Here is a 13107-nt window from a genome sequence, read left to right as displayed (position 1 = left end):
ATTCAAAAAGCCAATCAGTAGGCATTTATTAAGTGCTTACTTTTTGTCAGGAATTGATCTAAGTGTTGGGAATAGCAAAAATGTAAAAGACAGTCCTTAACTTCAAGGAACTCTGTTTAATGGGGGAGACAACGAGCAAACAATTATGCACAAAATGTAAACAGGATAAATTAGAGATAATCAAAAAAGAGAAGGCACTAGAATTAAGAGGGTTAGAAAAAGGCTTCCTGTGGAAGGTGAAATTTCAGCTATGACTTGACAAAAGCCAGAGAAGCTGAGAAGCAGAGGTGAAGAAGGAGAGAATTCTAGGCACAAGGAATAGCCAGTAAAAATGCCCAGAGTCTCTGAATTTTACTTTTTGTGAATCAAAACAGCACCTACATATATTTGGAACTCTAAGTCAGGTATATGTGAGACATTATTTATAATATCTATAGAGGAGAAGTATTTTGTTTGTTTGTTTGTTTTTACTGTCAGGTTAAATATTTTGTTGGAGCTAAATAGAAGTAGTGTTGCCTAATGGCTTCAAGTCTCTTCTCTAGCTATTTGATTCTGCACAAGTCACCCAACCTCTCAGGATCCCCAGGCAACTCTTTAAGACTCTTCATCGCACAGAAGGAACCTTTTATATCTGTAGAAGGAGTTTCCTCACTGGGTGTTCCCTACCAGTGAAATCTCAGGACAAAATTAACAGAATAAAGATCAATGTGACAATGCTTGGTGCACATATGGATCTGCAGACCCCTCAAAATCTTCCATGTCTTTCTTATTTGAGACCCATATTCATTCATTCAACAACTATTTATTAAACAATCACTGTGTGCCAGGCACTGACAAAACAAAACACAGCAAACAAACAAAAAAAAAAACAGTCACTGCTATCAAGAAGCTTCAATTCTACTAGAAGGAGGAAAAAACACTCACAGGGGAAAATTAAATACAAAATACATACAAAGTATTTTCCAGGTAATGCACAGCAGTATCTAGCATATGTATATATGTGTGAAAATCAGGAGAGACTTAGTTAACATTATAGTTCAGCTTTAAAAGTAAGGAGAAGTGTAAGGAAGAGACGAATGTCTAAGGAAGGATGAAGTAAGGCAAGAGTATATTCCAGGCAAGGAGGGGAAAACCTCTGCAAAAACATGGAGACAGGATGGAATGTCATATGCAGGGGTATATAACAAGTGGGCTGCTTTGGCTGGATCCTAGAGTGTTGGTTAGAGCGATGTGTAATACACCTGGAAAGTCAGGCTAGAGCCAAATTATGAAAGATTTTCCAAGCCAGTCAGAGGAGTTTCCCTTGTATCCTAGAGGCAAGAAAGAGCCACTCTGTGGCTTCTGAAGCAGGGGCATGACAAGGTCAGACCCGTGCTTTAGGAATATCAATCTATGGAGGACAGATTAGAGAAAGGATAGACTAGAAGCTGGGAGTTAGGATGGCATTACATAGTCCATGGAGAGATGGGGCAGATGTGAGATATACTGCATTGTGGAGGTAAAAATCCTTATTGCCATCTGATTGGATTTGGAGGATGAGGGAGATGAACAAGTTGAAGATGATACCAAAGCTAATAAGCCCAGAGGCCCAGAAGGATGGTTTTGTTCTTAACTCAAATATGAAAGTCAGAAAGAGGGATCCTGCTCAGATAATAGGAGGAAATATATATACATACATATATATGCATATCTATATATCGATATATATATCTTTGCTACTTTTTAACACTGTGTTATTAGGAACTGAGCATACTAATTATGTTCTTTGTATATATATATATTTCTATGTAGAGATACATAGAGAAATGAATTCACACGTGTACGTGTAGGCATTTATATGTATGTACATATATATATATATATCTCAATATATTGAATTTTAGTAACAATGTCATTCAAAACAAAGATGATGATGCTATCATCTAGCTAAGTTGCTTGGAAAATTGAATATTTTCTCCTCAAAATTCTTGTTTTTCTTTTGTTTAGTTACACAGAAGAAAAATCATGTCACTTAGAATGGAAATACTGTATGCTAAAGAAGACAGCTGCATTCCTTGGTAATGATTCATTTTAATAAGAAACAGCTTTTAGACTTCACACATTACATCTTCAAACTTGCTGAATTTAGTTTTAACCAGCTTTGTACTAAAACATTTGGATTCTAGATATGTACTATACATATCTCTTCCTTATCCTCACAGAGCAGTTTTGAATCCAATGCCCTGGATTAACGTACTGCCTTTCTCCTTTTAGATGATGTTGGTACCACTACAGGACAAAGTTACAGATTTGGCTAATCATGAACTTTTAAACATTCTTTAATCAGTGTGGCTTGTCATTAAAATATTAAAATTGGTTTAATTTTGACTCCTGCTTTTGTCTCTTGAATGAATTAACGTCATGATCAACTAACATTTATTAGACAACAACGTAGCACATGGATATAGCATTTTAAGGAGCACAAAATGCTTCATAAATACTATCTTATTTGATCCTCACAACAGTCTTGTGAAATGGGTACAAAAAATGTGTCCATTTTATAGGTGAGGAAACCAAGGCTGCGAGTGACTTGCTCAAGGTCACTCAGCTAAGTGTTTGAGGCAGGATTTTAACTCAGATCTTCCTGATTCCAAGCCCAGCACTCTATACACTCTATAACTTATGGCACAATCCTAGGTGACATAGGGTTACACAATAATAACAAACAGATAGTACTTTAAAGCTTTAGATAGCATTACACACACACACACATACACACACACACACACACACACACCCCACAAACACTAACAGCAAAACAATAACAACCAACCTATAAAGTGGGTAGTAGAAATATAACCATCTTCATATTACCAATCTATGCTCTAGTTGCTTTATTTTTAAGCAATATAAGACTCCAACTCACAATTCTGGTTTGCAATTTTTTTTTAATACGAATGTCAATAGTTTTATACTGACATCAGCAATGACAATGCCTGGATGAATCATGGCATCATCTGTGTACCATAAGCCTGAAAGATTTAGCTGCTTCTATCAGGTGAGAAAAGCCAGAGGACACTGAGTGTTTCTTAAGAAGCGGCCTCAGTCTGCCCAATGGAAGGCAAACTGCTCCTCCTGCTGCCACTCTTCAGCGTGACTGAACTAAAAGTCACAAAGCATTGGAAGGAGTCACATTGCCTACAGCATTTTTTTTTCAGCTGGCTGGGGATTTGTACCAGTGACCTAGCTTTCTCTGAGACTATTAGTTAAATCAACTATAATTATTAGCAGCTTTATTCTCCTGCATTTTAAATGTCATGCAAATTCAGCTTTCTATAACTACATGGACCCAAGTTTGGGTAAAAATACACAATCACCAGTATGGTCTCATTGATGGAATCTGTACCATACAACCTCTTTTATACCTTTAGAGTAATAACATAAATAAGGGTGATTATCATTTAAATTATCACGTTACATATTGGGGTTTATTTCATGGCAGAAAGAATATTATATTCGCTTTAAAAATGGGGGGTATTGAAAGTTTATATCTAGAAAGGAAAACAATTCAGGGGGAAAAGTATAATTGAACAGAATTCTTCATATACTAGTCTATTATCAATTTTATCAGAGATGATGCATTTGAATATTTTTTTTCCCATTGTGGTTTACTCCATTATACAGACTAATAACATTATGTTGAATGGATTATTTTGATGAAAACAGATAATATTCCAGAAGGGAAACAATGGATACCAGCAACTACAAGTACTTAGTTTAGTAGTCATATATAATGTCTCAAAAAGCAACTAGGAATCAGCAAATTCTAGGAAACAGAAGTCAAACTCAATAGGAAAATATCTTTCTTCTGAATCTCAGAAAGTATAAATGCATGAACACACAAACATATACATGCACACTGAAGTAAAATTCTAGAACTGGAAGGGACATCAAGAAACATTTATTAAGTGCCTACTATGTGCCAGCCAAGCACTAGGGATCTAAAAGGAGGCAAAATACAGTCCCTGCCTACAAAGATCTCACGATCTAATGGGGGACACAACATGCAAACACATATATGCAAGTAAGCCATATACAGGACAAACAGGAAACAATTAACAGAGAGAGGGAAAACTAGAATTAAGAGGAGTTGGGAAAGTCTTTCTATAAAAGATGACATTTTAGTTCCTATTTAAAGGAATCTGGGAATTAAAGGAAGTCTGTAGGCAGAATTGAGGAAGGAGAATGTTCCAGGCATGGGGGCTGGCCAAAGAACGTGGCTGGAGCTGAGAAATATCAAAGGAATTGTCCAAATCATTCATTTTAAAGATGAAGAAATGAATGCCTGAGACAAGTGATTTTTCCCAAAGCCACATTGCTAATAGGTAGCAATGATGAGACTAGGAATTCCTAATCTGTAAAATGGAAACTCAGATGATCTGCAAGGTCTTCTGCAGCTTAGAAATAATCAAAAATCTCATCAAATATATTTATGATTGAAAAATAATTTTGGTCAAGTGGCAAGAGTAAGAGCTAACAAATGAACAATCTGTGTATTCCATTGGAAACGTAATGCTGAGAGCATACAAAGAGCAATACCAATCTGATGGCATACTCCTTATTGTGAAATAATAGGAGAACATAGATTATAGTTGTCCAAGAAGATCAAGCCTGTATGATATCTGCATCCCTGGAAGCAATACCCAGATATTTGAGTATGATTCTAAAACTAAGACCTTACTTCTCTAACTTGAATCAGAAAGACACTAACAACACCCTATCCCAAGCACTGAAAGTTCACTTTCTCTCTCCTATTTTTCCCATGTACAAGGTTGAAGTAAGAAAGTTTTGTTGGCAACTGTTGGCAAGAAAGTTTTATTATATGTTTCTCTTTATACACTTTGGGCACAAAACTTTCTTTTCCCTAAACAGAGAGTTATCATAGAATAATATACAGATGCTATCATAGAAAAGAGCACTAAAATTTTTTTCATTGTAAGCTACAATAGACATATTTTGCAACCTTTTGATTATCCATAAAAATGATAATTTCTTGATCTCACAGTAACTAACCAACTGAAAGTTTTCTTGTTTCTTTTTTTAATGGGAAAACAAAACCCCTGATGTTTATATATGATTTTAGGGGTAGAAATCTAGCTTAATTTAAGATAAAATGATTATCTCTGGTTAGTGAAACTCAGATTGTCACTTCGAGAGGCTGGCTATCAAATGATCCCATAAAGGAGATTGTCATTTTTTGTTTCTTTTTTTTCTCTTTTTTGCATCTTCCTACTTGTGCATCACTAAAGTATTGTCAAACCAACCTTTACAAAGTGGATGAAATAATTGTTCTTTGGTCTTTTAATTACCTTCTTCATGTTCTCCTTTTGCCAACTGACAGTTTACATTGGTTATTTACCCCCAATATAAATAATTATGTAAGTATATTTAGGGTGTATTTAGGGAAAACAAAGTGAAAGAGGCATTTGGCAATTATTCAGCTAATTAAACGAATATGGGCATTCTAATCAGATCTATCAGTTTCCAGAATGCTGGTTATGGTTGTATTTAGGTGGGAGGAGGAGAGAGACACATTTTTCAATTAAATTTATCATCATTAAATCTTCATTTAATTTGAACCTAGGTGACCAAATAGTATTAGGTACCTCATAAGGTTCTTTTCTCTTTTTTTCCCAGGGTATTGAGAGACAACAAAAGAAAGTACTCCAGAATTCTTAAACTTGAAATCTGTCCTAACTGAGGACTTAGGAGGCTTCCTTAATAAGTGATTTGGTTTAAGCAACAGTATCACAAACTTGACTATTTTGTCAAATCAACAATCTTTTATTAAGTGCCTACTGTGTGCCAAGTATTATACTAAATGATGGTGATAAGTAGGAAGGTAGATAGGTAGATAAATAGATAGTCCCTCCTTTCAAGGAGCTCATAGTCCGATGAGGGAAATAATATACAAATAATTTCATATGAAAAAAAATAAATACAGGATAAATTGGAGATAATCAATAGAGGGGAAAGTACTTCCAAAAAGGGAGGAGGGCTGGTGTATATTGAGAAAAGCTTCTTGTAGAAGTGAAAATTTTATCTGGGTCTTGAAGGAAGCCAGGGAATCCAGGAAATGTAGAGGAGAGAGAAAATTCCAGGTATGGCAGACTGTTAATCAAAATGCATAGAGTCTGGACATCAAATGTCTTGTGCAAGTAACAGCAAGATGGTCTGAGTTAGTGGATCACAGAGTGTATAGTGGAGAATACAGTGTAAGAATGGGAAGGTAGGAATGGGTCAGGTAATGAAGAACTTTGAACACTAAATTAAAGATTTTACATTTGATGCTTCAGGTGATAGGAATGGAGCAGAGGGTGACATGGTTATACTGCTTTAGGAAGAGAAATGTCATGAAATCAGAATGTAATGTAATGATAAGCAGGCCAAAGGTTCTGATGGTCTGTGTAAAGCAATAATTAGAGATGAAAAGTCAATTTAAGCAAAAGCAGCATGTGATTCATAAACCAATAAGATAGTGATGCAAACATCTACAACTTCCAAAAGGAATCATCACATATTCTAAGATGTTCATCACTTGTTTGTTTCTGAATTCATTTTGAAAATGATACCCCTAGCATACCAGTATTTATAGATATCTTCTTGTATATAGATTACAAAAATCGTGGCTAGAATCACTGAAGCAACAATATACCTTCAATTTTTAATAAATTAAGGCTCCATTTTGGTGCTTGGGCACTATCCATAATGTCTGTTCCCCTGCTTGTTATCATCTACCTTCTATTTATCTTCCTTCTTGTTAGCCTCTCATCAGACTCCAGGTAGAAAAAGGGAAAAGGGGTTAAAATATTTTGCTTCTGGGGGAAAAGAGGGTTACTAATTTTTTTCTACAGAAATACAAAATTTCAGAATTATATTTAGACTACAATTGAGTTATACCATCTCGTTACCTCCTCCCACCAGCTACAAAAATAGCTTTTATTCACTTTAATAGTACCTTCAGTTTTATAAAGTGCTTTTCAGATATTAACTTACTAGGTTCCACAACACTCCAGTGATGGAATTATTATTAGCACCATTAAAAAACTGAGGCTCAGAGAAATTAGAGTTTGTGGATGGTCACAAAGTTTCTTAGTATCAAAGAAAGTATTTATACCCAAAGTATCTCTCGTTCAAAATCCACACTCTTTCTGCCACGTGATCCTGCTTTCCATCAAGGGTCATCCAACTTTGTAGAGGGAGGGATTTTCCCCCACCCTAAAAAATACCATATGTTTGAGGACATTTTGAGAATGTCACAAACACTAAATGCCTCTAACTTCCACTATGGGCTCATACAGCATAGTAATTATTGAGATATTTCTTCTTGCCTGTTATTTACCTTGGATTGGTGTTTTAAAAAAATCTTGATAAAGCAAAATATCTCCCCTCAACAGGGAAAAAAATAGATAATGATAATAACAATAGCTAAAAATGTATTTGGTGCTTTTTAATCCATTTATCTCATTCCATCCTTTCAACAACCTACCTAATAGGCACTGTGAAGGTATTATCCCCATTTTATAGACTAGGAAAATGAGGTTTAGAAGGGTTAAACTACATGACTAAGGTCACATAGATGATATCAGAGGCTAGATTCAAACCCAAATATTGCCTGACTCTCCTTCACTGTGACACACAACTGAAGCCTTTAGCTTTATTTTCTTAAATTCTTTACATTTCATTTTAAACATGTTGTATATGTATATTTTAAGAATAATCCAATTTAGGCCTTTTCAACACTGCATTATGGAGTGTTTTATTACCGCATGTCATTTACCAAATCCTGTGAACCAAAATGTCATTGAGAAGCATACACAAAATGCTCTGCTACAGAACACCACAGAAAGCAACTGTTCAAAAAGTCCAGTTCATTGACTTGCATAAGCCTAATGAAAAATTAAGTATATTCTACCATGAATGTGTTTAAAAAAGTATCTCCAGTCAACAGAATGATTTTTTAAAACTATAGATTCAGAATCTTTCCTAGGATGACATTGCACACACCTACCACTTTATTTTCTACTTCCCCTTCTCAATGTCTCTGTGTCTCTGTCTTTGCGTGTGTCTCTAGTTCTGCCTCTGTCTGTATATCTGTTTACATCTATGTCTGTTTCAATCCCTTTTCCCTCTTTCTGTCTGTCTCTGTCTCTCCCTTCCTCCCTCTATCCACTCCCTTTCCCCCCCAAAAAAAAAGTTTGAAGGATAATTAATGAAAGCCTTGGGGTTTGGTTGGGAGAAGAAGGCAAAAAAAACCCATAGAGTAGTCAGAGGATTTGGGGATTGAGGGGCACTGTGATGAAAGCAGCAGCAGAGGTTATCCATGTAACCCTTTGGAGGATATTTTACTAATTTTGAAGGGATTAGGGTTTTGGAGAGAAAGCTGGTACTTTTTGGTAGGGGCAGGATCAATATTCAATAGCTAGTCTAATCAACCTAGGAAAAGGTTAACTACCTGGAATGGTTGAGGAAGCTTTGAACCATCCATTCTGATGGTTGAGATGAGTTTTAAGTCATTTTTCATTATTTTAACCTTGGTTTTGTTGTTTCTGTGTAAGGACTCTTTTCCCATGTAAATGCTCTAATATAAGCATTTGTTGTTCAGTTATTTCAATTGTGTGACTCCATTGGGTTTTTTTTTTTTTGGCAAAGATAGTGAAGTAGTTTGCCATTTCCTTCTCTACATCATTTTCAGATGAGGAAACTGAGGCAAACAAAATGATTTGCCCAGGATCACCCAGCTAGTAAGTGTTTGAGGCTGGATTTGAACTCAGGTCTTCCTGACTCTAGGCCCAGCCCTCTTTCCACTGTACCACCTAGCTGCCCAAATATATACATAGATATGGTCTAAAAGTATTTCAAGGAAAAAAAAGAAGGAAAAAGATTCTGTGACCAGAATTGTGTGGGACACTGATCAATGGTCATAGTGAAAGAAGGTAATTTAGGGTGGGCTGTGGGTGTTTCAAGACCTTCACTGTGGTAAGAAACAATTTTCAGCTGTTTGATTTCACTTAATATAGACAGCTGTAGTGATTTCCATGTAGAGAGCAGGTAGGAGAAAGCCCTAGGACAAAGGGACAGGGTTCTCGTAGGGCAATTCAGAAAAGAAGATAACTCACTTAGGAAGCAGTATACAACTGAAATATTTCATATACAATTGCATTTTATTTGCACTGGTGATTTTGTAAGGTGGCCAAACTTATAGGTTGATTACATATATACAAAAAAAAAAGAAAACCTTTGTTCATTTGTATTAGGTAAATACCCCTCCCATCTGTAGTTGCTAACCAGCTGCTTGTCATCAGCAGTCCATCATCCTGAAAAATGTAGGACCCGGACCTATTGATGCACTATGCCCTAGGACTATTCAGGCTGGGATTTACATATCCAATTTGTCTCCTGCATGTCTTATTCTCATTACTGTTAAGTAAAATGATACAGCATAGATAAGCTCAACTAAAGCTCAATAGAAAGGAAAAAAATTACAAACTATTCTGAAATGTAAAGCTTTTATAATTATGATGTGAAAATATGTAAAGAAACAACTGTCTTCAGCCCTATACATGCCATTAGAGTTTTGAGTGACCTACTACTTTTCTATAGAAAGTCTACTTTCTACCATTCCCTCCCTTAGCATGAATAAGCCCAGATCAGACAGAGTAGTAGGAGTAGGAGTAGTAGTAGTAGTAGTAGTAGTAGTAGTAGTAGTAGTAGTAGTAGTAGTAGTAGTAGATCAGCTAAAATATCTATCTCATTGCTAAGACTTTGCAGGTGTAAATCACAATTTATCAATGTTGCCTATTTTAATAGAAATCTATTAACTAAGATGTTTAGAAAACTCTCCAGATAGAAAACAAAATAAACATACATTCTTCCATACTTTTTATAGTATTCACTAATTTTACCTACTAGTCAATTCAAATTCACTGTTGGGTTGCATTCTAATGAAGGCATTGTCTTATACACATCACACTGCAAATATGCTCCAAAAATACTCATCCTTTTTTTTAATTGAAGGAGTTTGTGACATTCAGAAACACATTTCTCAACAGTTAATTTTAAAGTTATTTTTCACTATTTCATCATACTAAAAATCTGAAATATATATTAAGGATATCTTACCTCTTCCCATTGATGTATATATCTAATTAACCTTGAAAGTCGTAGTAAACGTAAGAGACTGAGGATTTTTGTAAATCTCACAATTCGAAGTGCTCTGGCTGTCTTGTAAACTTCTGAATCCATTCCTTTTTCTACTATGAGAAAGATATAATCCACTGGTATCGATGAGATGAAGTCAACAACAAACCAACTTTTTAAATAGTTCATCTTGATAACTTTAGGGTCCAGGATGATTTCAGAACTGTCTTCATTGACAGTCCCAGTCCTAAAATTCATTATCAAGTCCAACAGGAAGACGTGTCTGATGCCACATTGAAAATAATCCATGGAGTTGTTGTTTGCTCTGTAAAGAATGTGATGCCAACTGGTATGATGACAAGATTTCCAACCATCATTATAAGCATTATTAAATCCCAGTAAAACCTAGAATATTAAAAAAAAAAAAGATTTTAAAAAATATTTCTTCATCCACCTCAATGTCACCTCTTATTTTTTACTTCTGGTTTATCTGTAGCTACATTTGTCCACTAAATTTGAATATTAGTAGTCATTTCAATTTACATTTTAGCTGAAAAAGACAGAAAATAGATTCTGGAAGAAGTTATCTATCAAGTAATTCACTAATATAATGTAACTGATACATTGTTATTCTAGGGTATTTACTGCCTGAACTCTTTTGATTGAATAAAAAGGAATTACCTTCAGAATTTGCTCTGAAATATTTAACTTAAGCTAATTACTGTTATCTAGAATCATTAAGTATCACCCTTAGTATAGGAAGCCCCTTTTACATTAAATTGCACAGGTTACATTAACAAGAAGTTATATTTAATCAATTTGTTTGAAATTTACCAGAGACTGCCAGAATTTTCTACCTTTTTTTTCTCTATGAGATTTCATCCAATAAAAATTCTAATTTTTATCAGAAAGGAAAATTTTTTCTTTATTCTGCTACATTAAAAATCTAGATCCTTGTAATTACCTTGTAATTAAACCATTTTATAAAAATCTTCCTCATTGACCCAACATCAGGACATCTTCTAACCTTACTGACTTCTCACATTTCAGGGGACATTTTTCTTTTAAATAAATTTCTCACTGGTGTAAAAAGCTGTTGATTCCCTACATATATGGAATTTGATGCCAGAAGGAGATTTTCTTTCTTTTTATATTTATAAAGCTTAATTAGCAATTAGGGACTACTATAATTTTTTTCTTTAAATGAACCCTCTTTCAAAGTGCCTTGCAAAATGTCAATAATCGATTTACTAATAAAAGATCCACAGCTGTTACAGTACTATTTCTAAAAATACAAAAAAATTAATAAATAATACATTTGTGTGCCATAAACCAAAAGGAAAGATTCTACCTACAAAGGTCTCCATATTCTGTAGCTGAGTGAATTTATCCTGGAGAATTTCATTGCATAAGTAAAATGAATGTCCATTAAACAGAAACGTTAAACACAAAACAAACTACCTAGCCACAAACAATAAGTGGAGCAGCATGTTATTACCAGAAGACTCCAGCTAACACTGTTTGACCTAATCTATATGGAAGGGAGCAGTACATTCAGGAAGCTTACAGCCCTCCTGTCATGACAAGAATCCAAGATAAGAGCAGCCTATCTAAAAGGTGAATATGTGGCATGCTGAATGCATTCTAAATCTTACTGTCAAAATCTAGGAGTTCATTTACACAGGGAATACAAACGTCTGATGTCAATCATGCAGGTGTTGGCAATTTCAATGAAATACAAGCCCCAAATTCATCAGATAACACCCAGGGGAAGGAATCAATGTAAGTATCATCTAAGCTAATGAATAGCTGGAAAGGAAATATTTTCACACTCTAGATGAAGGCTTAAAAGAAAGAAGGATGGGGTTAGGGAAGAGAGATCAGGGTGGGGAGAGGGTGAAAAACTGAAGTCACAGGGTTGGATGAGTATGAATGAAATCAATACACACTGTTAATAAATTTATTTTATTGTACTAAGACCAATTGCTACATTTTTTCAGTGGACAAATATGTTCAAAAGTGTGTGTATATAGGACGAATAGTCCTTTCAAAATATGCTTATTTCATTGAACTGGCAATTTTGATAATTTTCAATCTTCTGGAGGGGGGGAGCTCTCAACATTACATGTCTTTAAGTTTTCTTTTCTGATTCTAGTTCCCAAAATAATGTCTCCATACATGTCAAATAAAGTAGAAAATTAAGTAGATTATTTTAAAAGTTTGGGCTTTGTTTTCCTAAGATCATAGACTTTAAGGTGTAAAGAACCTGAGAGATCATCAAGTTCCTTCCCTTCATGTTGCAAATGAGGAAAATAAGATTTAGAACAGGTTCGTAGATTGAGAATTAAAATGGACTTGAGGTGTCATGTAGTCCAATGCTATGATTTTACAGAAGAGTGAAGTGAGGAATGGTCAGTAGAATATCATTCTAAATAGTGTACATGACTCGTAGTCAGAAAGACCTGAATTCAAATTCTGTCTCAAATATTTATGAGATTTATGACCCTGTGCAAGGCAATTACTCTCTCTGTACTTCACTTTCTTTATCTACAAAATGAGGGGTTTGTACTCCATGACCTCTGAGGTTCTTTCTAGCTTAAATATATGATCCTAAATTCCTGTGACTTTTCCAAGGTTCTTTTTTTTGCTAGAATTGCGTGGATAAATGTCTCCTTTCTCCACTTCACTCTCCATGTGGAAAAATGAACAAATTTACTGAGATGAGATGATGGGGGGAGAATATAAACACTATGAAACATGCATACAATGCCTTTTAAAAGGCTATGTGACTGCAACAAACAACCAGTAATTTAGATTAAAAAGGGAAAAGATAACTTATCCAAACCAGTTACTTGGTTATTAATTGGTTTTTCACACTGACATTTTCACTTTTCAAGAAGTTGTGTTATCATCACAATTGCAAACATC

General features: G+C 34.8%; 1 protein-coding gene across 1 annotated transcript in view; it reads right to left on the bottom strand.

The window, feature by feature from the left end:
* HCN1 (hyperpolarization activated cyclic nucleotide gated potassium channel 1) overlaps positions 1-13107 on the bottom strand; it is a 603333-nt gene that overhangs the window by 539067 nt on the left and 51159 nt on the right. Inside the window, 2 exon segments of the mRNA XM_020996730.2 lie at positions 10162-10457; positions 10460-10584. Of these exon segments, the coding sequence (XP_020852389.2) occupies positions 10162-10457; positions 10460-10584 (421 nt within the window).

This window comes from Phascolarctos cinereus, unplaced genomic scaffold (assembly GCF_003287225.1).
Source record: "Phascolarctos cinereus isolate Bilbo 61053 unplaced genomic scaffold, phaCin_HiC Scaffold_4;HRSCAF=312, whole genome shotgun sequence".
Classification (NCBI taxonomy): Eukaryota; Metazoa; Chordata; class Mammalia; order Diprotodontia; family Phascolarctidae; genus Phascolarctos; species Phascolarctos cinereus.
The sequence above is the reverse complement of the archived record's forward strand: the minus strand, read 5'-3'. Positions and strand labels throughout refer to the sequence as shown.